Source organism: Sapajus apella, unplaced genomic scaffold (assembly GCF_009761245.1).
Source record: "Sapajus apella isolate SASKATOON/1434 unplaced genomic scaffold, GSC_monkey_1.0 scaffold23, whole genome shotgun sequence".
Lineage (NCBI taxonomy): Eukaryota > Metazoa > Chordata > Mammalia > Primates > Cebidae > Sapajus > Sapajus apella.
The window spans coordinates 8,945,777-8,970,895 of NW_022436963.1; the positions used below are offsets into that span (position 1 = coordinate 8,945,777).

The following is a 25,119-nucleotide window of genomic DNA, read 5'->3' on the forward strand; positions in this document are numbered from 1 at the left end:
AGCGAAACTCCATTTAAAAAAAGAAAAAAGTGCCTGTGAAACTTTTTTGTAGAAGAGTAACATCACTTAGTCTCTATATTGGCCATACAAGCAGCACTTGAATTTTTCTTAATTAACCTTAACTAAAAACACATGCATTTGTGGTTTTGGGGCAGCTCATTCTATTATATAGCCTTTTACTCTCCCCGCCCTACTCCACACGCCATGCCTCTCCCTCGTTGTTTGTTTCTTTTTAAGTAGAGACAGGGTCTCACTACGTCGCCAAGGTGGATCTTGAACTCCTGGTCTCAAGTGATCCTTCTGCCGCGGCCTCCCAAAGTGCTAAGTTAATAGGCGTGAGCCACTGTGCCAGGCCTGCTTTTTACTCTTGATCTGACTTTAGAAAACTTAAGTTTTTAATAGTGCTCCCCATGTTGTTATACACATGAGAACAACCCAGATCTCCACTTTATACTAATTAGTAACCTACCAGTGGGATCTGTATTAATGTTCACAGTACACAAAATATGCACGCAAAGTTTGCTATATGAGAAAATACATTTCAAATACCTTCAAGACTCAAGAAGAACAGACAATTACGTATTTTACCATTTTATTAGGAATAATTCCAAATGGGTTATGAAGAAAATGTATTCATTGAATTTGATGAGTTTTCCAAAAACTCAATGAAGATATGTCTGCCCAATAATAAAACATCAGCAGAACTATCATATACTGAGCAAAAAATCAGGCTGATAACAAAAGCAACATGCAACATAAAAAAAAGACATGATATAAAGGAAGACAATCTGCTGAATATTAAAAACCATCTAAATATCAATTCTTTGCAACCAGCACGGAACTAATTAGCTATCAAATCCAAACCACACCGAGGTAAGTTTGGCTGATGTAGGCCAGGAGTCAATGCAGGGGGAAAAAATTTCCTCAGTGCAAGAGAGCTGAATAGTGTTTTGGATCTTTCCCTGGCTGGTACAAGCAATATTAGAAAATCATTTTTGGCAAGGGAGAGAAATAAATACAAATGGAATGCTACATTTTAAAATTAGCAGACTGTCTCAGGAATGATAAAGGTGTCAGTAAAGTAGCAAGGGGATAACTTTAAAACATTATTTGTCTGGGGCTCAAAAACCACTCAAAACAGATTTATTTAAAGGTTTCACAATAGCTATGTCCAGGCATTTAGGCTTATAGGAAGTAAAATTGAAAGAGGATACTTATTCCCCAAGGAGAATTTTTTTTAAAACCAATAACATTGCTAAATAGCAACATTATACTTGGTAAACAATAATTGGCAACAAAATAAGTTCTGCCCAAACCAGTCCCAGATACTGTTTAATAACCAAGATACAAACTAATTTTGTTGTAACAAGCCTAGACCAATTTTATCAAACATGTCCTTGGTTAGTTATCCAGTTTCATTTAACGTTTTGAAAGCTCATTTGACAGCCAGTCAAGTCCTTCATACAGACCAGTTCCTTGTGTTGCACAAGTGGCTTGAACATACCACTGTAAAGAAAAGACAAGAAAAAAATTGATTAACACAGTTAATATATAACCAGTGTTTCAACTTTCTTAATCAAAATTAGGAGTCTTCTCAATCTCTTGCTTCTCACAAAACTCTCCCATATTTAAAGCTACTTCTGGCTGGGCATGGTGGCTCACACCTATAAATCTTAGCACTTTGGGAGGTGGAGACGGGAGGATCACTTGAGTTTGAGATCAGCCTGGACAACATAGGGAGACTTTGTCTCTACTTTTTTAGATTACATTATTTTTTAAACATGAAGCTACTTCTACCTATTCTGGAGGTTGCAGTGAGCCAAGGTCATGCCACTGCACTCCAGCCTGGGCGAGAGAGTGAGACTCCATCTCAAAAAATAAAATAAAATAAAATAAATAAATAAATAAGTTACTTCTACCTATTCATTATATTTAAACAACATTCCCCGCCCCCTCAGTCATTCAGCTTTCTTTCAGTGCTGGTTTTTAGTTCCCTTTTAGTAAACGTTCTACCACTTAATCTGAAAAGAGAAATCATGGGGAAATTAGTAACTAATAAACTACCCCAAAGTAGAAGAGGTAAATTTTTGAAAGAGTAGAGTTTGTTGATATTTTAGGGGCAAGCTTTTCAGATAATTCTACTATCTTTAGTCTCATGCATTCTAAAATGTTCTTGCTTTTTTTTTTTTTTTGAGACTGAGTCTCACTCTGTTGCCCAGGCTGGAGTGCAGTGGCACAGTCTTGGGTCACCACAACCTCTGCCTCCCGGATTCAAGCTATTCTCCTACCTCAGCCTCCTGAGTAGCTGGGACTACAGGCATGCACCACCATGCCTGGCTAATTTTTGTATTTTTAATAGAGACGGGGTTTCACTATGTTGGCCAGGCTGGGTTTGAACTCGTGATCTCATGATCTGCCTGCCTCCCAAAGTGCTGGGATTACAGGCGTGAGTCACGATGCTGAGCCCGCTCTTGTTTTTTAGATGGTAATGAATCTTATCTCCAGTAACTATGTGAAAGTATCAAGAAAAGAAAATAAAAACTAGAAAGCAATTTACATTTAAGGCATAGTTTCGTTTTATTAATTTTTTTGACCAGTTTAATGTTTCAAGGCCACTGCAAGTATACCATATTGCCAATTATTTGAATACCAAATCTCAGTAACCTAGGAGGCTGAGAAAAGGCTCAAATTCATAGCTTCACAGCGTGGAAAACTTGTATCATTTACAGTTAATGTTTGTTTATTTATTGTTTTGAGGCAGAGAACTCAATCTGTTGCCCAGGCTGGAGTGGTGTGATTTCAGCTCACTGCAACCACCGCCTGGCAGGCTCAAGAGAATCTCATGTCTTCAGCCTCTCAGGTAGCTGGGGATTACATAGGCATGCACCACCACATCCAGCTAATTTCTGTATTTTGAGTAGAGACAGGGTTTCACCATGTTGGCCAGGCTAGTCTTGAACTCCTGGTCTCAAGTGATCCGCCTGCCTTCACCTCCCAAAGTGCTGGGATTACAGGTGTGAGCCACCACACCCAGCCCAGTTTAAGTTGTTTAAATCAGCCTGAGATGTCTCAAACAGGCAATAGGTTCTCTGTTGTTTCATTTTTTACCACAGCCACAGTATTTGCCTTGTTTACAAGTTAATGCAAAATTACTATAAAAAGTACATGACCCTGCCGGGCGCGGTGGCTCAAGCCTGTAATCCCAGCACTTTGGGAGGCCGAGGCGGGTGGATCACGAGGTCAAGAGATCAAGACCATCCTGGTCAACATGGTGAAACCCCGTCTCTACTAAAAATACAAAAAATTAGCTGGGCATGGTGGCGTGTGCCTGTAATCCCAGCGACTCAGGAGGCTGAGGCAGGAGAATTGCCTGAACCCAGGAGACGGAGGTTGCGGTGAGCCGAGGTCGCGCCATTGCACTCCAGCCTGGGTAGCAAGAGCGAAACTCCGTCTCAAAAAAAAAAAAAAAAAAAAAAAGTACATGACCCTAAGTTTATGATAATTTATCTCAATCACTGATCTCAAATGATAAGCGATTTTAGAGAAGTACAATTTTTTTTTTAATAAAGAAACAGTCTTTTTCTGTCACCCAGGCCGAAGGGTAATGGGTACAATCACAGATCACTGCAGCCTCCAACTTCTGGGTTCAAACAGTCCTCCCACCTCTGCCTCCTAAGTAGCTGGGACTAAAGGCGCATGCCACCACACCCAGCTAGTTTTTATTTTTGTAGAGATGGGGTTTCACTTTGTTGCCCGGGTTGGTTTCAAACTCCTGGCATCAAGCAATCATCCTGCCTTGGCTTCCCAAAGTGTTGGGATTACAGGAAAGCCATGGTACCTGGTCCCCTCCATAAGCTGATAACAAGCAAACAAAGCTGGGCACCACAGCTTGAGTCCCAGCGTTTTGGCAGGCTGAGATAGTGGGAGGATTGCTTGAGTCCATGACCCCAAGACCAGCCTGGCAACAAAGTGAGACCCCCATCTCCACTTTTAAAACAAGCAAACAAACACTACTAAACAATATTAGCTAAATTTCAGTTGCTAAAAATACTGGACCCTTAATAAGAAAGCCAAATTACAAAATGTTTGCTGTAGGGTTAAAAGATACAAAATTAAAATTAAGACTATCAATAATCTGCTTTCCATTCCTTCCACCTCCCCCTTCAAAAAAAAAAAAAAAAAAGATTAAAAAAAGACTATCAATAATCTTTAGACCAATTCCACAATAGTTTTCTATATCTTTACAAAAATCAAAGATATTTAAAGCTTATTACCATATTTTTAAATAAATGATGTGCTCATTATTTGTCAAAATGAGATAATAAATAAATGTTTAAACTGAATACTAGTTTACACAATTATCCTTTTTATCTTTGAGACAGAGTCTCACTCATGTTGCCCGGGCTGGAATGCAATGGCATGATATCAGCTCACCGCAACCTCCACCTCCTGGGTTCAAGTGATTCTCCTGCCTCAGCCTCCTGAGTAGCTAGGATTACAGGCATGCGCCACCACACCTAGCTAATTTTGTATTTTTAGGAGACAGGGTTTCTCCATGTTGGTCAGGCTGGTCTTGAACTCCTGACCTCAGGTGGCCTGCCCGTCTCAGCCTCCCAAAGTGTTGGGATTACAGGTGTGAGCCACCGTGCCCAGCCTAATAACTCTTAATAGTCAAGAGGTTAATTTTAATCTCCATATACTTACTGTTCTGTTACGAAGAGACTGAAGACCTAGTTTATCTGTCATTTCACTGATGGCCATAGCATTTGGCAAATCCTGTTTGTTTGCAAAAAGCAGCAGCACTGCATCTCTCAACTCATCTACCAGAAGCTGGAAATTAAAAGGTAAGGCATTAAAAACTACCAACCAGGATCCAATTTTTGAAACAAACCGCCTTCCTAGATATACTTTACTCAGCATTATATACATTATTAAACATTAACCAAATTTCTCTACATAAAGTTCAGATACTCATAACTCATACCACTCAGTTTTTAAATCCAGAGCAAACAGTCATATGCCTTCAAGTAAGACAGATTGTTTTTCAAGTCAATCATCCTAAACTCCATTAAAGCAAATCACTCATCATTCAGCCTTCATGATTACCCATTGTCAGAATTGATAAGGGCAAGAAACACATATGGGAATAAGATGTTTATGACAGGATCTTATGGTACTTAATAGCAGAAGTACTTTTCAGACTTCTTTCCTGCCAGCTGGACCAACAGTGGGACACCACCACAATTATTTGGGCGTTGGCAGTATCATGAAAAATACAAAAACGGAACCAAGAATAGAACCTGTACTGATGCATGATATAATATAGATGAACCCTGAAAAATTATGCTAAGTGAAAACAGTCACAAAAGAACACTTTGTATGTTTTCATTTATATGAATGTCCAGAATAGGTGACTGTATAGAGACCGACTAATTAGTGGCTGTCATAGGCTGGGAGTGTAGCGCAGGAGAGGAAGGAAATGGGGAGTGACTGCTAATGGTTCCAAGATTTCTTTTCGGGGTGATGAAAATTTTCTAGTAGACTGTGGTGACAGTTGTACAACTGTGAATACTAAAAGCCACTGATTTGCAATTTAAAAGGTTGATATTTATAGTATGTCAACAAGTATGTCTCAATGAAGTGCTTTTTTTAAAAAAAAAAGATGGAAAGCTGGTGACATTTGACTCAGGCAAAAATCCAACAATGATTTAGTTACACATTTACTGGCACAATGGTTTTACAAACTGCACTCTAGTCTTAGGAGTAATGAATGAGAATTAAGATTTCATTTCAGGCCAGGCATGGTGGCTCACACCTACAATCCCAACACATTGGGAAGACAAGGTGGGCGGATCACGAGGTCAGGAGTTCAAGACCAGCCTGGTCAGCCCGTCTCTACTAAAAAAATACAAAAAATTAGCCGGGCATGGTGGCGCATGCCTATAATCCCAACTATTTGGGAGGCTGATGCAGGAGAATTCCTTGAACCTTGGAAGCAGAGGTTACAGTGTGCCAAAACATGCCACTATACCTCCAGCCTGGGCAACAGAGCAAGACTCTGCCTCAAAAAAAATAATAATAAGATTTCATTTCAGTAAACATTTTATGCCTACAAGTTTAAAATCATGACAAGGATTCTCCTAAGTTTTCCTCTGTTCAAAATAACAACATGAACACATGAAAACATTAATCCAATATATGGCAAGTCTGCAAAATGCCACTGTGAACCAAACTGTCTCTACTTTCAGAAGGAATTCCTTATCTTTTAATGGTTACTATTAAAAAACATTTCTAAAGTAATTATTGGCACAACATAGAGAAAATGGAACCGATGACCCTGGGAACAAAACATCTGAACCAAGATTCTTAGGGTCAAAACTGCTTCAGCAATACAGATTTGATATCGGTAAAATAAGGCACTGAGCTAAATCTGATATCCTCAGCCAGACACAGGCATCAAGATTACCCATGAGGCATTTTAAAAATAGCTGCTGTGCCTTCCTCCCAACTTAATGAAGTAGCTACTCTTCCATGTGTTTTTTAAAAAGTTCTATAAGAGATTTTAAAGTAGATTATTAAGAATCTGTGGATAATATAGTTTCTTAAGTTTATTTCTAGCCCCCTTCAAAAACCATTTGTATAATCTCATCATAGGTAAAATGTACTAACACACCACCAGTTTCACCCAGAAAAACACGCCTTGAAAATGATGAATTTAAAGTATATTCTTACCATTTTCTGCAGCTCATCTGCTACTTCCTGAATTCTTTCACGATCATTGCTATCTACCACAAAAATAAGACCCTGGGGAAAGATTGTTTCAGTAAATATTAAGAGTTAAACAACACTCTCTATAAGAAACATAAGTGTAGGCAGAAAAATGTTATCAATGGTTAGACATTAGGAAGAAAATGTCTCATTAAGGCTGTAACGCTGAAAGCTGATTTGAGAACTATTTGTAATTTTAATTTATCAGTGCTATTTCAAATCTAAAAAAATCTTATTCCTCACCAATTAACTACTTTTCTCAACTACCCTAGGAATAAACTGTATCCATTTTCCCCTCTCCCCTCTGTACTGTCACATATAAGTACAGGTACCAAAATAACCACACAGTAGGAACAAAAAGAAAAATAACAAATCAAGGAGCCTAAAGAATCGTGAATTTGGCCAGGCATGGTGGCTCATGCCTGTAATCCCAACACTCTGGGAGGCCAAGGCAGTCAAGCAATCAGGCCTGAGATCACTTGAGTTCAGGAGTTCGAGACCAACCTGGGTAACATGGTGAAAGCCCGTCTCTACAAAAAATAAATGCAAAAAATTATCTGGGCTTGGTGGTGCATGCCTGTAATCCCAGCTACTTGGGAGGCTGAGGTGGGAGGATCAATTGAGCCCAAGAGCCACTGCGTCCGGCCCCAAAATGTTGCAGTTTCAGGCATAAGCCACAGCACCCAGTCCTGGAACCTACCCTTTACGAGAGGTAATGCCCCTAAAAGGGATCTAATCATTTTCTATTTACCTCTCAGGATTACCAGAGTACTGGGCTCTCTAGGGCATCCAATGCTTATTTGACATCCATTAAATGACAATTTCCTTTGTTTTAGCAAATTACAAGTCCATTTCCTTTGTCTCTGTTGGAAACCATAACTTTTTAATTTTATTTTATACTGCATCTACACCACTTGGAAACCCATCACTTTAAATATCCCATCCTTTGAAAAAACTTTTGGCTGGCATGTCACCTCTAATCCCACCAATTTGTGAGGCTGAGGTGGGAGGATCACGTGAGGTCAGAAGTTCAAGATCAGCTTGGGCAACAGAGTAAGACCCTGTCTCTACAAAAAAAAAAAAAAAAAAAAAAATTTTTAGTAGGGCATGGTGTCCCATCTACTCAGGAAGCTGAGAAGGGAGGATCACTTGAGCCCAGGAAGTTGAGGCTGCAGTGAGCCAGGATTGTGCCACTGCACTCTAGCCTGGGCAATAGAGTGAGACCCCATCTCAAAAAACAAAAAGTAACTTTTGATGCTCTAGGAGCCAATATACTATGGTGGGAAAAGACTCAAATTCAAATCTTACACCATTTGTTACATATATTACCTAATCCTTGAATATGCCTCTTCTATTAAATAAAAATACTACCAACTTCATAAACTTGTTAAATATTAAATGGAATCACAGAGGTATAAAAGATCTATAATTGTGCTTGGCTTATCACAGGCATTTACTTAGCAAATCTGTCTCCTTTCCCTGTTTCAAAAGCTATTCCTTTTTAGAACCAAACCTTTTTCATCTTTTTTTTAAAAAAGAGGCAAGGTCTCCTTTTGTCCCCCAGGCTGGAGTATAGTGGCACAACCATAGCTCACTTCAGCCTCCAACTCCTACGCTCAGGTGGTCCTCCCACCTCAGCCTCTCAAGTAGCTGGGACTACAGGAGTGTGCCACCATGCCCAAGCAATTATTTTTTTTTTAATTTTTTTATGGAGACAGGGTTTCACTCTGTTGCCTGCGCTGGTCTTGAACTACCACTGGCCTAAAGTGATCCTCCTGTTGTGGTCTCCCAAAATGTTGCAGTTTCAGGCATAAGCCACAGCACCCAGTCCTGAAACCTACCCTTCACAAGAGGTAATACCCCTAAAAGGGATCTAATTTTATCTTGATTACTAACCTTTCATTTTTATGGGTTTTTTTTTTTTTTTTTTTTTTTTATGTAAAGACACGGTCCCCAGGCTGGTCTCAAACTCCTGAGCTCAAGTGATCCTCCCACCTCAGCCTCCCAAAGTGCTGAGAATACAAGGCATAGGCCACTGCACCCAGCCTTTACTCTATTTTAAAACGTAAATAATACTATCGTTCCCAAAGTAACATTACTGAGAAGGAGAATTATTTTAGGAATTAATCCCTAATTATTTTCTTCTTCGAACAGCCTAGAATCAAGAGTGAAGAAAAGTTAGGATTCTACAGTTAAGCCCAGCTGCTGTAAGATTATTTTAACAGCCAAATATTTGCTTAATTATTTAGAATGGCAAATTAGTTGGAATTACCTAATAACACTGTGCCATAGTTTGTTAGTATAAGTTAGAAACATGGTTAAAGTTATAATTCGTTTCTTTCAAATTTTATAGCTAGAAGAACTAATCAGGAATGCTCGGAATGCAAGCTAAGAACTTAGCTTTGATTGTATCAAGTAACACATAAAGCTTTCCCCAGCTAGCATGAACTCCCTAGGAAATAGTACTTGGACTTTTATTTCTAAGGTGGTCCGAAGAGGCCAGAATTGGGTCTAATCTGAAATTAAGAATGCAAAGTAAATTAAAGCATTCTAAACAAATCTAGGGATAAAGCCAGGGTTACCTTGGGTCAAGAATTATTAGGATTAAGGATTGGCAAGGTTTTACTTCGTATCTAACTCTTTCAAAATACATTGGCCAGGTGCGGTGGCTCACACCTGTAATCCTAGCACTTTGAGAAGCCGAGCTAGGCAGGTGGATCACATGAGGTCAGGAGATTGAGACCAGCCTGGCCAATATGGTGAAACCCCATCTCTACTAAAAATACAAAATTAGCCAGGTGTGGTGGCACATGCCTGTAGTCCCAGCTACTTGGGAGGCTGAGGCAGGAGAATTGCTTAAATCAGGAGGCAGAGGCTGCAGTGTGCCAAGATCACGCCATTGCACTCCAGCCTTGGCAACAGAGCGAGACTCCATCTCAGGAAAAAAACAAAGACTAGAGGGTAGAGCACATTAGAGATGACTATATATGTATACAGAGTTTCCTTAATCCAAAACCCCCAAATCCAAAACTTTCTGAACACCAGCATAAAAATTCATTGGAGTATATCAGATTTTGGATTTCTAGATTTAGGATGCTCAACTGGTATAATGCAAATATTCCAAAACCCCCAAAATTCTGAGATCAGAAACGGTGGTATCTGGTCCCAAGAATTTTGTATTTAACATTTTCCAAGATGAAGCTTTTTTTAAACCATGTGCCTCTGTATCAAATATCTTTTCTAGTCACAGCTATATTGATGACCGTAAACATTCTCATTTTTAAATTAAAATGCATACCACTATTTAATATGACATACTATGTAAACCTGGTTGTCCCAGCCACTCACCTAGGGTATTCACTGCCACCTGGTGGCAATATACCCCACTTGTATGCAATGTTTTAAGAGTCGGATAACAAGATGACATTGCAAGTCTTAAACATAAAAAGTGCTAGTGATATCACATTTAAAAAAAACCTTACCAACTTAAGTAGTAAACAAAAACTGACAAGAAATTCCTTAGGTGACAGAAAAAACAACAGAGTTGGGACCAAGTTAAACAAAGGCAGAGTAAGAACAAACTCTCCTGTCTTGGGTAAGTCATTCTAAGTTTCAGTTTCCTCAGATATAAGAGAATTAGTTAGATTAAGAACAGTGGTTCTCAGCAGGGAGCAATATTGCTCCCAGGGGATATTTTACAGGTGTGGAGAGATTTATGGCTGCCGGATAGGGGGAGCTGCTATTGGCATCTAGTGGGTAGGAGACAAGGATGCTACTACACATCCTACAATGCATAGAGAGCCCTCCCCATACCCAACAACAAAGAATAACCCAGCCCAAAATGTAAATAGTGCTGTGTTGTAAGACACCAGACCAGTAGTATCAGCACGACCCAAGTGCTAGAAATATAGAATTGCAGGCCTTACCTAGGACCTATGGAATCAATGTGTATTTTTAATAAATACCCAGGTGATTCATATGCATATTAAAGTTTAAGAAACACTACTATACTATACCTGGATTATATACCCTGAGATTCTGATTCAAATGGTCTAGGGGATGATCCTGGTCTTGGGATTTTTAAGGTTCCCCATGTGATTCTTAAGTGCCACCAAATTTGAGAACTCCTGTTCTACAGGAACACTAAGGTCTCTTCCATGCCAGTATTATATATACATACTACATGGCAATATAAAAAATATTTTACAAATCAATGCAGCGAACAGACCTTAATGTATTTAATAAAGTAAACACCTAACTGGGCTAAACAAAGGACTATGCATTGTCTTATATTCATCAGAAACTACAATGACAGTTTATACAGACCTTACTTTCTAAACTAAGATGGAAATCAAAGAACTACGGATAAGAGACCCAATTCATACTTGAGAAGTACACCATCACCCATTCCGTCTTCCAAACATTTACTGTAATTGCTATACAACTCTTCCACTCTACGTAAGTTAGCCTTCCAAGGTATAAGTGAGAGTCCACTAAAGAATGTGGAAGTGGAGATAAGACAAATGCCAACTCATAGTAAACACCAACATCCAAGTAAATACTAGACACTGATATAAACTTTAGAGCATGAAACCCACAAAGAAAAGTTATAAAAACATATAGTATCCCTTACCTGGGTATTCTGGAAGTAATGCTTCCAGAGAGGCCTAATTCTATCTTGACCACCAACATCCCATACTGTGAAACAAATGTTCTTATATTCTACTGTTTCCACGTTAAAACCTACAAAGAAAAACAAAAATGACCGCTGTGCAGCGTCATTAAGAAAATAAAACCTTTTATTGTGGAATTTTTTTAGAATAGTGTTTTAAAAGCAATTATTTCTTTTTATATATAAATAAAAAAATTTAAATCTAAACATCAGAGACAAGGTCTCACTATGTTATACAGGCTGGTCTTGAACTCCTTGGCTCAAGTGATCACCCACCTTGGCCTCCCAAAGTGCTGGGATTACAGGCATGACCACCACACCTGGCCTGGTTTTTCTGAGACAGTGTTTCACTCTTGTTGCCTAGGCTGGAGTGCAATGGCTCAATCTCAGCTCACTGCAACCTCAGCCTCCCAGATTCAAGTAATTCTCCTTCCTCAGCCTCCCGAGTAGCTGGGATTACAGGCATGCACCACCATGCCCGGCTAAAATTTTTTTTTTTTTTTTTTTTTTAAGTAGAGACGGGGCTTCTCCATGTTGGTCAGGCTGGTCTTGAACTCCTGACCTCAGGGGATATGCCCGCCTGGCCTGTTTTAAAAGTACTTCTAAGATAATCAACAAGCTTAACAAAAAGACAGTGTCAAAACTAGACTGTATTATATTTCACTTTACAACATATCATGGTATAAAGTCATCTGTAAACTTTCTTACCAATGGTAGGAATGGTGGTGACTATCTCCCCTAACTTCAGTTTATACAGAATGGTTGTCTTGCCAGCAGCATCCAATCCAACTAGAAGAAGACATTATAGATTTAAAATCCAGACCAAAAGCATACTCCCAACAAATAATTTTACAATAAATAAATAGTTCAAAAGTAGAAGTTAACTGTTCAAGACACAAATGAGTTAGAAATGAAATAATCTTATTTCTCATTCCCAAAGGCAACACTTCCTACAGCAAGCCTTTCCATTCTTCTTTTTAGACCAAGAGAGACAGCATGTACTAATAAAAGGAAAAGAGTATACAGCTGAGTTAGGCTCTAATCTCTAGCTTTGCAACAAACTAGTTGAGTGACTTTAGGACACTGAGGCCAAAGAAATGAGCCATAAAATAAAGGGACTGGATCAAATCATCTAAGATCTCTTGCAATTCAAGTCCTTATTAATCCTATGAACTACCACCATTTTTGGGGGGTTGCAGGAGGGACAAACTCTCGCTCTGTCACCCAGGCTGGAGTGCAGTGGCGTGATCTTCAATCACTGCAATCTCTGCCTCCCAGGTTCAAGCAATTCTCCTGCCTCAGCCTCACGAGTAGCTGAGACTACAGGTGCCCGCCACCACGCCCAGCTAATTTTTGTATTTTTAGTAGAAATGAGGTTTCACCATGTTGGTCAGGATGGTCTCAAACTCCTGGCGTCAATTGATCTACCTGCCTGGGCCTCCCAAAGTGCTGGGATTACAGGTGTGAGCCACCGTGCCCAGCTGTACTACCACCATTTTTTAAAACACAAATTATGTCAGTCATAAAAAAATTGTGAAAAAATAAAAATTAAAACTAAAAAAATTTAAAAACCACACAAATTAGAAGTTGATTCAGAGAACACATAAGTGAATTAAGAATTATCTTAAGATTTGTAAAAAAAATTTCTCCTATATACAGAGTAAAATTTGGGTAACATTTTGATGCTAAGTGGTAAAAATACACTGGTATACCTATGTCCTAGTCACCTTATGATAATAAAGGAAGGTGAAGTCAATTTTACCGCTGCTTAAATCCTTTTCAACATTAAATGTGCCAAAATGAAAACCAAAGTCTGATTAGCCTCTGTTATAAAAATGGCCCTCTCATATTCAACTCCAATATAAGTAATATCTTTTTTTTTAAATTCTTCAGAAAGGAAATAGGTTCTGTGACAATAATATCTAACTTTTTAGCCACTGCGCCTGGCTAAATTATTTTTCTTAAGACACAGTAACACTGTCACCCAGGCTGGAGTGCAATGGTGCGATCTCAGCTCACTGCAATCTCCATCTCCCAGGTTCAAGCGATTATCCTACCTCAGCCTCCCAAGTGGCTGGGACTATAGGCACGCACCACCACGCCCCAGCTAATTTTTTTAGGAGAGATGGGGTTTCACCATGTTGGCCAGGCTGGTCTTGAACTCCTGAACTCAGGTGATCCAACCGCCTCAGCCTCCGAAAGTGCTGGGATTACAGGTGTGAGTCACTGTGCCAGGCCTAAATTCTTAAAATGATTCATTTGAGGCAGAAGTTCATATAGGGAGAAATGTGCTTGCTTGTGAAAAAAAATCCACACTAGAACAAGAGGCTATACCTCTTTATTAGAATGATAGTGAAGAACAAATTAAATGCTTGTAAGTATGAATCTCTTAAAACCTGTATATTCTGCAGTGTTTGCTAAAGCCCTCACAAATGAAATATCAATATCTAATAGCCTAATGGAATACATGTTTGTTCTTAGGATATCATATCTGGCTGCCTGGATTTAACTTAGCGCTGATTTTTATATAGATTCAACTGAGTATTGATTTAAGCAAGGACACTTTATTTTTTTTTTTTGGGGACGGAGTTTCGCTCTTGTTACCCAGGCTGGAGTACAATGGCGCGATCTCGGCTCACCACAACCTCCGCCTCCTGGGTTCAGGCAATTCTCCTGCCTCAGCCTCCTGAGTAGCTGGGATTACAGGCACGTGCCACCATGCCCAGCTAATTTTTTGTATTTTTAGTAGAGACGGGGTTTCACCGTGTTGACCAGGATGGTCTCGATCTCTTGACCTCGTGATCCACCCGCCTCGGCCTCCCAAAGTGCTGGGATTACAGGCTTGAGCCACCGCGCCCGGCCTAGTTCTTAATATTTAAGTCAAAGCATGACTTAGCACATAAAAGCAATGCTAGTAAGTTAAAAAAGAACTGAAATTATCTCACTTATCTAATTTACATTCCAGTGCAACTAAGTCTATCTTTTATGAGTTAGTCCAAAATGGAACTGAAGGCTACAAGCAATTCGGATTCCTTGGACCCTCTTAAAAACCCTTTCTACTCTGTGCCCTACCAAAAATAACTTTAAGATCTTTTTGGAGACTCAAGCCTTTTATTCCTTTGTCCTGTTCTGTTCGACACTTCGTGCTGGATGCAGGTTTACTCCTTCCCAAATACTAGTCAGTGCAATCAGCCCACACCAAACCCTCATTCATGAGCATAATAATAAAAACCAACTGTTACGCAAGTGTTTTATTTTTTGAGCATGGAACAGTATCAAAAAGATCAGAAAACAGAGTTCTAAAAAATACCATTAAAAGGAGCTAAGTTAAAGTCTGGCATCTTTAGTAACAAGATATAAAACAAAGGTGGGGGTGGCAAAAAAAAAAAAAAAAAAAACCTGGATCTTTAAATGATTCTACAAAGCTAAGTCTCTTGAAAACATAAAACCCCTTTGGGTAATTCAGATCAAATTTTTAAGTTAACCAAAATTAACTTTTAACTAAGTTCAAATATGATTAAGCCAAGTCAGAATTAAAACTGAGATGCTGATTAGGAAACACACACACACACACACACACACACACACACACACACACAACCACAAACTATGGTACCTTGCCAGTTCTCACTGGAGCTCCAACTGGACCTCAGATTGCCATTTAAAAACAATGTAGGCTGGACATGGTGGCTCACACCTGTAATCCCAGCACTGTGGGAGGCTGAAGCAGACGGATCACCTGAGGTTAGGAGTTTGAGACCAGCCTGGCCAACATGGTGAAACCCTGTCTCTCCTAAAAAATTAGCTGGGGCGTGGTAGAGCATGCCTGTACTCCTAGCTACTCGGGAGGCTGAGGCAGGAGCACTGCTTGAACCCAGGAGGTAGATGTTGCAGTGAGCCGAGATCACACCACTGCAGTCCAGCCTGGGCAACCAGAGGGGAACTCCATCTCAAAAAAAAAAAAAAAAAAAAAAGTAAATCCAAAAATATTGACAAAGAATGGAAGAAATCCAAGACAAATCATGATTATATTATTTTGAATTATAGAAAAGCTTGCAGGTAATACAAGTTTTCTTTTAATAGCTTTCATATGTGTTTGTATGAACAGCTGCCTTGCTCCTCTACTTACAGAATTGTTTAATAGTTTCCTTGCTCCTTTACTGATAAAATTTTTTTTACCGATTACTTTTATGAAAAGAGAAAAAAAATTGTCCAAGTAGATTTCTTTTATTAAAATGTTGGGCTGTTTACATTTCCTGATGTATCTTTTAGAAGATGATTGCCTGAGGGCTTTAAATATATAATATTTTATATATTCAGTTTACTTTTTTTTTTTTTTTTTTTTGAGACGGAGTTTCGCTCTTGTTACCCAGGCTAGAGTGCAATGGCACCATCTCGGCTCACTGCAACCTCCGCCTCCTGGGTTCAGGCAATTCTCCTGCCTCAGCCTCCTGAGTAGCTGGGATTACAGGCACGTGCCACCATGCGCCCAGCTAATTTTTTGTATTTTTAGTAGAGACAAGGTTTTACCATGTTGACCAGGATGGTCTCGATCTCTTGACCTTGTGATCCACCCGCCTCAGCCTCCCAAAGTGCTGGGATTACAGGCGTGAGCCACCGTGCCCGGCCCAGTTTACTTTTTTAAAAAGGTAAGTGTTTACAAAATAATCCAACCATTTCTAGGTCACTCCAGAATTGGGGGGGGGGGGGGGGGGGGGGGAATAATAAACCCATAATAACTTTTAAGCATCCACAAATTATTTTTTAAATATATATTACAAGATAACAGTTTAATGGCTCACAGCAACATAGAATGTATCTTACGAAGCTGCATCAAAAATAATAATGCTGTATAAATGCAAAAGTTTTTAAAAAGATATTTCTACTAAGCTTTAAGGCACAAATTAAACGTATAACATCATCACTTAAAACTTATAGTTCTTTATTCAAAAACATATCGATCCAACAATTTTGTGCCACTTTAGTCATTTCATATGTATTTCCTTAATGCTGCAATATTCGGCAATGAAATTTCTCCACAAAATGAAAACTACAACTGATTTTCAACTGGCCAAGATAAGACTAATCTGTATAGCCCAGCAACGTTCTCCCTCCCCTCCACGTCCATAAACAAACAACCGTCTTGAAAGATGTACTGGAATTATTATTTGTTCTCCTTAACTAGACTTGCAATTTGACCAAAGTGTTAATATAGCAGCAAAACTACCTCAGAAATCTTTGCCGGCCAGACACAGTCACTCACACCTGTAATCCTAGCACTTTAGGAGAGGCTGAGTTGGGAGGATTGCTTGAGCCCAGGAGTTTGAAACCACCCTGGTCAACACAGCAAGATCCATCTTTAAAAAAGAAAAATTAAATGAGTTGGGAAGCCGTGAGTGGTAGCTCACACCTGTAATCCCAGCATGTTGGGAGGCCGAGGCAGGTGGATCACCCGAGCTCTGGAGTTTGTGACCAACCTGGGCAACATGGCAAAACTCTGTCTCTAAAAAAACACAAAAATTAGCCAGGTGAGATTTTCTGTAGAGATGAGGTCTTGCCATGTTGCCCAAGCCACATAATTTTACATAATAATAATTTTAAATTGAATACTTACTGCATTCTAAGCACAGTACTAGGTGATTCTATACATTTTTGGAATTCAATCCTCACAATAACCTTCCATTTTTCAGATAAGACATTTAATGTTCAGAAATGTCCCCACAATCACAGAAATAGAAGAACAGTTATTTTTAAGTCTTGCAGAGAAATTAGAATCCCCATATATCGCTAGTGGGGATGTAAATGGGGATGTAAAATGGAAACGTTTATCAGGTCCTCAAAACGTTAAACACGGTTACCATGACACAATTCCACTCCTAAGTATTTATCAATCAAAACACATGCCCACACAAAAAACTTGTTCACGAATGCTGAAGAGCCAGAAAGTGGAAAAAAACAAATTTTCATCAACTGATAAATGGATAAATAAAATATGGTTTATCCATACAATTGAATTACTATTTGGCCATCAAACGAAATGAGGTGCTTATGTGACATAAATGTAAAGAAAAAAAAAAAGAATGAAGTACTAATATATGCTATAATATAAATGAACTTTTTCTTTTTTTAATTTTTTTTTTTTTTTTTTTTTTTTTTGAGACGGAGTTTCACTCATGTTACCCAGGCTGGAGTGCAATGGCGCGATCTCGGCTCACCGCAACCTCCGCCTCCTGGGTTCAGGCAATTCTCCTGCCTCAGCCTCCTGAGTAGCTGGGATTACAGGCACGCGCCACCATGCCCAGCTAATTTTTTGTATTTTTAGTAGAGACGGGGTTTCACCATGTTGACCAGGATGGTCTCGATCTCTTGACCTGGTGATCCACCCGCCTCGGCCTCCCAAAGTGCTGGGATTACAGGCGTGAGCCACCGCGCCCGGCTTTTTAAATTTTTTTTCTTTTCTTTTTTCTTGGAAGATTCTGATTCGTACCTGCAAACTACACAAAGAATATGAATGAACTTTCAAAACATCATGCCAAGTAAAAAAAGCCAGACATAAGAGGTCACAAATTATATGATTCCATTAAATGAAATGTCCAGAATAAATGAACCCACAGAAACAGAAAACAGATTAGTGGCTGCCAGAGGATGGGAAAAGGGGGAATGGGAACTACTACTAATGCGTATCAGGTTTCCCTGGGGGATGGTGATGGTTACCCAACTTTGTGAATATATATACTAAAACCCAGGGAATTATGCACTGTAACAGGGTAAATTTTACAGTATATGAATTATATCTCGATTTTTTTGCTTAAGTTTTCTAAAAAGCCAGAACCAAAAAAACCCTAGTTCTGATGCCAGAGATTTCAAATACTATTTACATACTGCCATCTGCCTTTAGGTTTTCCTGGTGGACATACTGTATCTTAATATTTTGGCTGGGCACAGTGGCTTATGCCTGTAATCCCAGGACTTCGAGCGGCCAAGGCTGGTGGATCACCTGAGGTCAGGAATTCAAGACCAGTCTGAGCAATATGGTGAAACCCTGTCTGTACCAAAATTATGCAAATTAGCCAGGGATGGTGGTGGACACCTGTAATCCTAGCTACTCAGGAGGCTGAGGCAGGAGGATTGCTTGAACCCAGGAGGTGGAGGTTGCAGTGAGCTGAGATCATGCCACTGCACTCCAGCCTGGATGAGAGATGCCATCTCAAAAAAATATGTGTGTGTGTGTGTGTGTGTGTGTGTGTGTGTGTGTGTGTGTGTATTTACTCTAATTCATCAGAGGCTTGACTATCCAAACTGAAACTGGGGCCACCAGATATATGGAAAAATGTGAACCTAGGTTCTGCTTCTACATGTGGATGAGAAACATCTACATTTTATCAGTGAGTTAATTAGCAGAAAATTATCAAAGTTTCTGACAGCCTATTGCATTATTGTAATAATGCAAAAGGGTGCATCTAAGGATGGTTGTACCTATCAACTAGTACCATGAAACTAAGGATTTTTGCCTTTTCTGTTTCCTATAGTCACATAACTAATCAGAAAAGCCTGTTGTTTTAAAGGCTAGGACTAGAAATGCCACCATGCCCTGCTAATTTTTTTTTTTATATGTTCAACCCATAACCTGAGACAATGCCTCCAATAAGCTAAATCAAAAAGAGAGGACACAAAACTAAATATCACAACTATTTTAGAGGAACAAAAACTTCCTCTTAAAAGGCTGAGAGTGTATCAGATGTGGTGGTTTACACCTGTAATCCCAGCACTTTGGGAGGTCGAGGAAGGAGGATCTCTTGAACCCAGGAGTTCAAGATCATCTGGGCAACAGAGCAAGACCCCCCATTCTCTAAAAAATAATTTAAAAATTAGCAGGGTGTAGTGGTGCCTCTAGTCCTAGCTACTCCAGTGTCTAAGGCAGGAGGGATCGCCTGAGCCCAGGAGTTCAAGGCTACAGTGAGCTATTGTCATGCCACCTGTATGTGCCCCAGAGGCTGGGTGACAGAGCAAAACCCTGTCTCGAAAAATAAAAATAAAAACAAAAATAAGGCTGAGAGTAAATATGACAGAACAGTGAAATTACAGATAGGTAATTATCACTTTATTCTTTTACCTGTTTTCTAAATGCAACAGATGGAACATATACCACTTTTACAATCAGGAAAAAAAAATAAAAAATTTACAAAATAGGCCGGGCGCGGTGGCTCACGCCTGTAATCCCAGCACTTTGGGAGGCCGAGGCGGGTGGATCACAAGGTCAAGAGATCGAGACCATCCTGGTCAGCATGGTGAAACCCCGTCTCTACTAAAAATACAGAAAATTAGCTGGGCATGGTGGTGTGTGCCTGTAATCCCAGCTACACAGGAGGCTGAGGCAGGAGAATTGCCTGAACCCAGGAGGCGAAGGTTGCGGTGAGCCGAGATCGCGCCATTGCACTCCAGCCTGGGTAACAAGAGCGAAACTCCGTCTCAAAAAAAAAAAAAAAAAAAAAAAATTTACAAAATATGCTAAGAAACAAATATAAAACACCATTCTTTAGCTTGGTAATATTTTTTAAAGTGACAAACACAGGATCTTTCTCCTGAACCTCTCTAGGCCCTCAAAACCAGTCACACACAAGACCATACAGAACTATACCAGCATACTGCACTACACTGGTATCAGCAAACTTTTAAAAAGTAACCGTTTTTCACCTTTTCAACAGGCAAGAACTGGGAAGTTCAAAGTAAAGAGATCAGAATTAATAATTCCTCTGCAGAACACATTAGTATTTTTGGATACATACATAATTTAAGGATTCATTTAGCAATATTACAATATTACATCTTATCATGGATCAAGATACAGAAACCAGACTTAAAACAGGACAATGAAGCCAAGTGGCCCACTCCTGTAACCCCAGCCCTTTGCGAGTCCAAGGTGGAAGGATCGCTTTAGCCCAAGAATAGGCAAGATAGTGAGACCTTGTCACTACAAAAAATTTCAAAAATTAGCCAGGCATGGTGGCGTGTCCTTGTCGTCTCAGCTACTCAAGAGAATAAAAACATTATTATTTAAAATAAATGTATATATAAATATTTAAAAATACACACACACACACACACACACACACACACACACACACACACACACACAAAATACAGAAGCTGGCCAGACGTGATGGCGCTGCCTGTATTCCCAGCACTTTGGGAGGCCAAGGCAGTTGGACCACCTGAGGTCAGGAGTTTGAGACTAGCCTGGCCAACATAGTGGAACCCCGTCTCTATTAAAAATACAAAAACTAGCCGGGCTTGGTGGTGGGCACTTGTAATCCCAGCTACTAGGGAGGTGGAGGTTGCAGTGAGCCTAGATCATGCCACTGCACTCCAGCCTGGGCAACAAGAGCAAAACTCAATCTCTAAATAAATAAATAAATAAATGAAATACAGACGCTATTGCTTTATTTTTATTTTTTTTTAAATAGAGATGGGGTCTTGCTATGTTGACTAGGCTGGTCCCAAACTCCTGGCCTCAAAGCAATCCTCCCATCTTGGCCTCCCAAAGTGCAGGGATTATAGGCGTAAGCCGCCGTATCTGGCCAGAAGCTATAGCTTTCTAACTCGGGCAGCATCATTACTCTCGTAACTTCCCCTTACAAATAACTACTATATAATTTCTGTCAACCAATAGTTCAGATGATATTAACTTTGATACACTGTGTTGGCTTTTTATTTTTAATTACAGTTAACTACAAGCTAACTTCCAATATCATTTAAAGTTACTTGAACTTTCGGGAGAACAGCAGGTATAGGAATTAAATTTAAAACTTCTCCATACTAGGTTGGCAAACTGACACATCAGGTAACTGCTATCTCCTTATACTTTAAAATGGTAAAGTCTGAAAAAAACAGTGACTCAGGAACACATAAATCTTATCTGAGCTTTATAAAGAAAAAAGCAGCACACTAAGGTAAAACATTAACTGATAAATTCCAACAGCTGAATGGGGCAGGCACTTTAAAAGTGATTATTTTTGCTGCGACTCATAAAGCCAGACAGAAAAATGTTAAAAATTATCAAACTTCCAAACCACCTTTTTCCCTGTTCATGCACATATCTCCCTTGTGTTGATACTTCCTTTGATGAGTTACCATTAATGTTGATCTTGTGACTAAAGTGTTTTTAGTCAAGGAAAACTGATTATGTCAAAATTAAAGTGCAAAAGAATGGCATGCTTGAGTAATAAAACATTCAAAACAAATAACTCCTAAATCATTACTTCACTCCTCCGCACAGCGCAAAGTTAAATATTTTTTCTCTCCCATTTTCTTCCAATCATTTTTGGGGGTGGTGGGAAATGCCTCCCAATATAGAAAATATAGGAAAATGCTGGTAGCATACTTGTATCTTCCTTGCCCCCTGATACTTTCATCAGTCACAAGACTAAGGAAATGAAAAACAGCAATTTATTTACAATAAATCTTAAGTAAAAAGACCAATATACTACATGTTCTGGAACACAACCACGTATTGGTAAATATCTTTAAGGAACAGGCTGGGGCCGGGCACGATGGCTCACGCCTGTAATCCCAGCACTTTGGGAAGCCGAGGCGGGTGCATCACGAGGTCAAGAGATCGAGACCATCCTGGTCAACACGGTGAAACCCCGTCTCTACTAAAAATACAAAAAATTAGCTGGGCATGGTGGCGCGTGCCTGTAATCCCAGCTACTCAGGAGGCTGAGGCAGGAGAATTGCCTGAACCCGGGAGGCGGAGGTTGCGGTGAGCCAAGATCGCGCCATTGCACTCTAGCCTGGGTAACAAGAGGGAAACTCCGTCAAAGAAAAAAAAAAGGAACAGGCTGGAAATACATTTATCACAGTCCAAAGTCCACCCATTAACTTCAGATCCTTTTTCAGACTGCCAACTTTCAGCCACTTAAAACTTAAATGTGCTTGCTTTCCTAAAATAATTCTGTCCTCTTGACAAAGGAAATCTAAGAAACTTTGAAAGAGAAAATACTTTTATTTATCTTTATGAATGAATCATAAACAATTGTTTTATAAATTGTAAATAAGCTGAATTAAGAGGAAATTAAACATGAGCCAATGTAAATACTTGTACTCTTTCTATACCTTGAAATACTACAGAAGCTTGTGTTTGAAAACTTTCAGTGGTAGAACAGCTCGAAAATAAAACCTCCATCCGGGCGTGGTGGCTCATGCCTGTAATCCCAGCACTTTGGGAGGTTGAGGCGGGCGGATCACCTGAGGTCAGGAGTTCGAGACCAGTCTGGCCAACATGGTGAAACCCCATCTCTACTAACAATACAAAACATTAGCCGGGCCTGCTGGCGCATGCCTGTAATCCAGCTACTTGGGAGGCTGAGGCAGAAGAATCGCTTGAAGCCAGCAGGTGGAGGTTGCAGTGAGCCAAGATTGCGCCTCTGCACTCTAGCCTGGGCGACAAGAGCAAAATTCCGTCTCCAAAAAAAAGAAAATAAAACCTCCTCCGGTAGAAAACAAGCTAATGAACCAACAAGTTTCAACGTTCAAAGCGAGAAGGGCTTCTTTCAGCGTTATTCTAGTCCGTGGAGCTCAGCTGTAATGTAGAATGCTCACAGTAACCGGGTGCGGTTGCTTGTATCAGCCAACTGACAGCCCTTCTCCCTCAGCTGAGCAAAAACCCGCCCCCTAAAAAGTAGCTTTTAAAAAGTCAATTATCTAAAAAGAAATTTAAAAAACCAACAACACTGTAGTTACTATCTAACAAGGCTACCCTAAAATTCAGCGTCATGATGTTCAGTTCAGTTACTGAAAATTTATCAGGTTTTTTAAAAAAATGTTTCTAAAATTCTTTTGCATTAGACCTTAGGCCAGCTAAAAACAAGTTTGAAAACCTAGGAGAATAAACCAAATACATTTAAAGTTTTTTTAAACAGCCAAAGAAATAGACAAAAGATAAGCGATTTTCAGAGAATGCGATGAACAAGGAGGGGAAAACTTGAAAAGGAAACCAGCGCACGGCAAAGTTAAGCAAAGTGAGCGCTTAAGGACTCCGGACGCTTCGGAAACCTTAGGTGCTCCCTGGCCACCGCACTTCCTGCCCCGGGCGGCTCTGGGCTCCGGGTGGCCGCTGGCTCACATACCAATGGAGTGTGCAGGGCCTGTACACGAAGCGCAGAGGGGGAAGGAAAAGGCTGGAGTTGCTCTGCCTCGCTCCTGACCGCTGTCCACACCCGGACAAGAAGGTATGCAGATCGCACCCCCAGGGAGGGCCTAGCCAAGTGTCTGATTCCTAGAGTTGGCTTTCCCCACATCTCTGCCCAATGCTGCCCAGCTTTCAATAAGATCGAGGAGAAAAAGCCAAGTCCAGCAAGAAGCCCTGACCGAAGCCCTGTCCCTGTCTCGCCGGGCGACCGATCTGGGGCGATCGCTCACCCTCCGCTCCATTGTTCCCCCTTAAGAATTTCTACCGACCCCCGACCCAGCGCCCCTCCCCCACCACGGCTGGCGGAGGGAAAAACAGGCCCAGAGGCCACCGCAATTGGGGAGACCCTGCCTTTCCAGGGTCCCGTCTCGACTCGCAGACCCTCACTCACCCATCAAAATGCGCATCTGCTTCTTGCCAAAGAGGCGGGAGAAAAGGGAGGAGATAGTGAGGCCCATGGCGGTAGTGGCACTTGCGATGGGCAGAAGCAAAAGGCGTTTGGGGCGGCCCCGTGCTTTCTCCTTTCGCGCTCCCAGCAAACTAAACAAGAAAGAAGAGAAAGCGGAGGAAGAAACAGGGAGGCTGGAACGTCTCGCTGGCAGCTGTGCCGAGGAAGCTCCGGGACAGGAATTAGCCGGTAGAGGACCTGCTAGGCGACTGGCGCGGCAGCTCCGGCTCTAGCCTTTAGGCTTTGGCTGTGCCACGTCACGCGGCGGCCGCGGCGACTTCAGCCGCGGCCCAGCCCCTCCAACGCGGACAGAATCGCGTCACCACTGCCCCATCCCCCTGCGCTTCCGGTGCTGCCGAGCCACTGCGCTTGCGCGCGCAGGGGATTGGCTGGTTTCGTTGACTTGCTTCTCGCGTCGCCGCCACCGCCCGAACGTGGCTCCAAAAGCCGAGAGAGGCCAGCTGACACATGCGTACTGGAAGACGGACAGAGTCCCACAATACCTCGCTTCGTCACTTCTAATCAGAGTATGGGCAAGACGCTTCCGCCAGGATGAAGGCATTGTCGAGGTGACAGTCCTTGTTTCCGGAAAGGCAAGCTGAGCATTGTGGGTTAGGTGAGGAACCGCGCCCTCTTCTATTACGGTACGCGCGTTGGGGATTCCCTGATGCCCTGAACTTACACGTCTCACACACCGCACCAGACTCTTGCCTTAGTTTACGCCTGAAGACCGGGCAGTACTTTTGCGGATTAAAGTGGCTAAAAGCCGACGCTTGGGGGGAGAAGCTGTGGCACCCCAATAAGGAGCTAGGGCTAGACGCTTCAACCACTACGCCAGGTCATACTGAAGATCCCTAATTCTGTCACGGCGAGAGCGCTCCAACACATTCATCGGCTATTGCTTTTTCGAGAGAAAGCAACGAGGAAGTCTTGCTTTTCTTGTACTTTTTCTCCTAGAAGCATGAAAGATTAACACCTTATCTTGAGGAAGTGGAAAGCCTCTTCACTTTAAAAGTATTTGTGATCAGGCTGGGAGCGGTG

At 40.9% G+C, this 25,119-nt stretch overlaps 1 protein-coding gene across 2 annotated transcripts; it reads right to left on the reverse strand.

Annotated features, from left to right (window-relative positions):
• Positions 1–575: 575 nt before the first annotated feature.
• ARF4 (ADP ribosylation factor 4) lies at positions 576–25,119 on the reverse strand. Of its 2 annotated transcripts, XM_032289584.1 has the most exons (6): positions 24,022–25,119; positions 12,149–12,229; positions 11,402–11,511; positions 6,733–6,804; positions 4,705–4,830; positions 576–1,506 (listed from the first exon to the last, which is right to left on the reverse strand). In XM_032289584.1, exons 1-6 carry the CDS (start codon positions 24,086–24,088, stop codon positions 1,420–1,422), a joined length of 543 nt encoding a protein of 180 aa, XP_032145475.1. In that variant the 5' UTR covers positions 24,089–25,119; the 3' UTR covers positions 576–1,419. The 2 variants fall into 2 exon arrangements, with proteins under 2 accessions (XP_032145475.1, XP_032145476.1); XM_032289585.1 differs by lacking the exon at positions 12,149–12,229.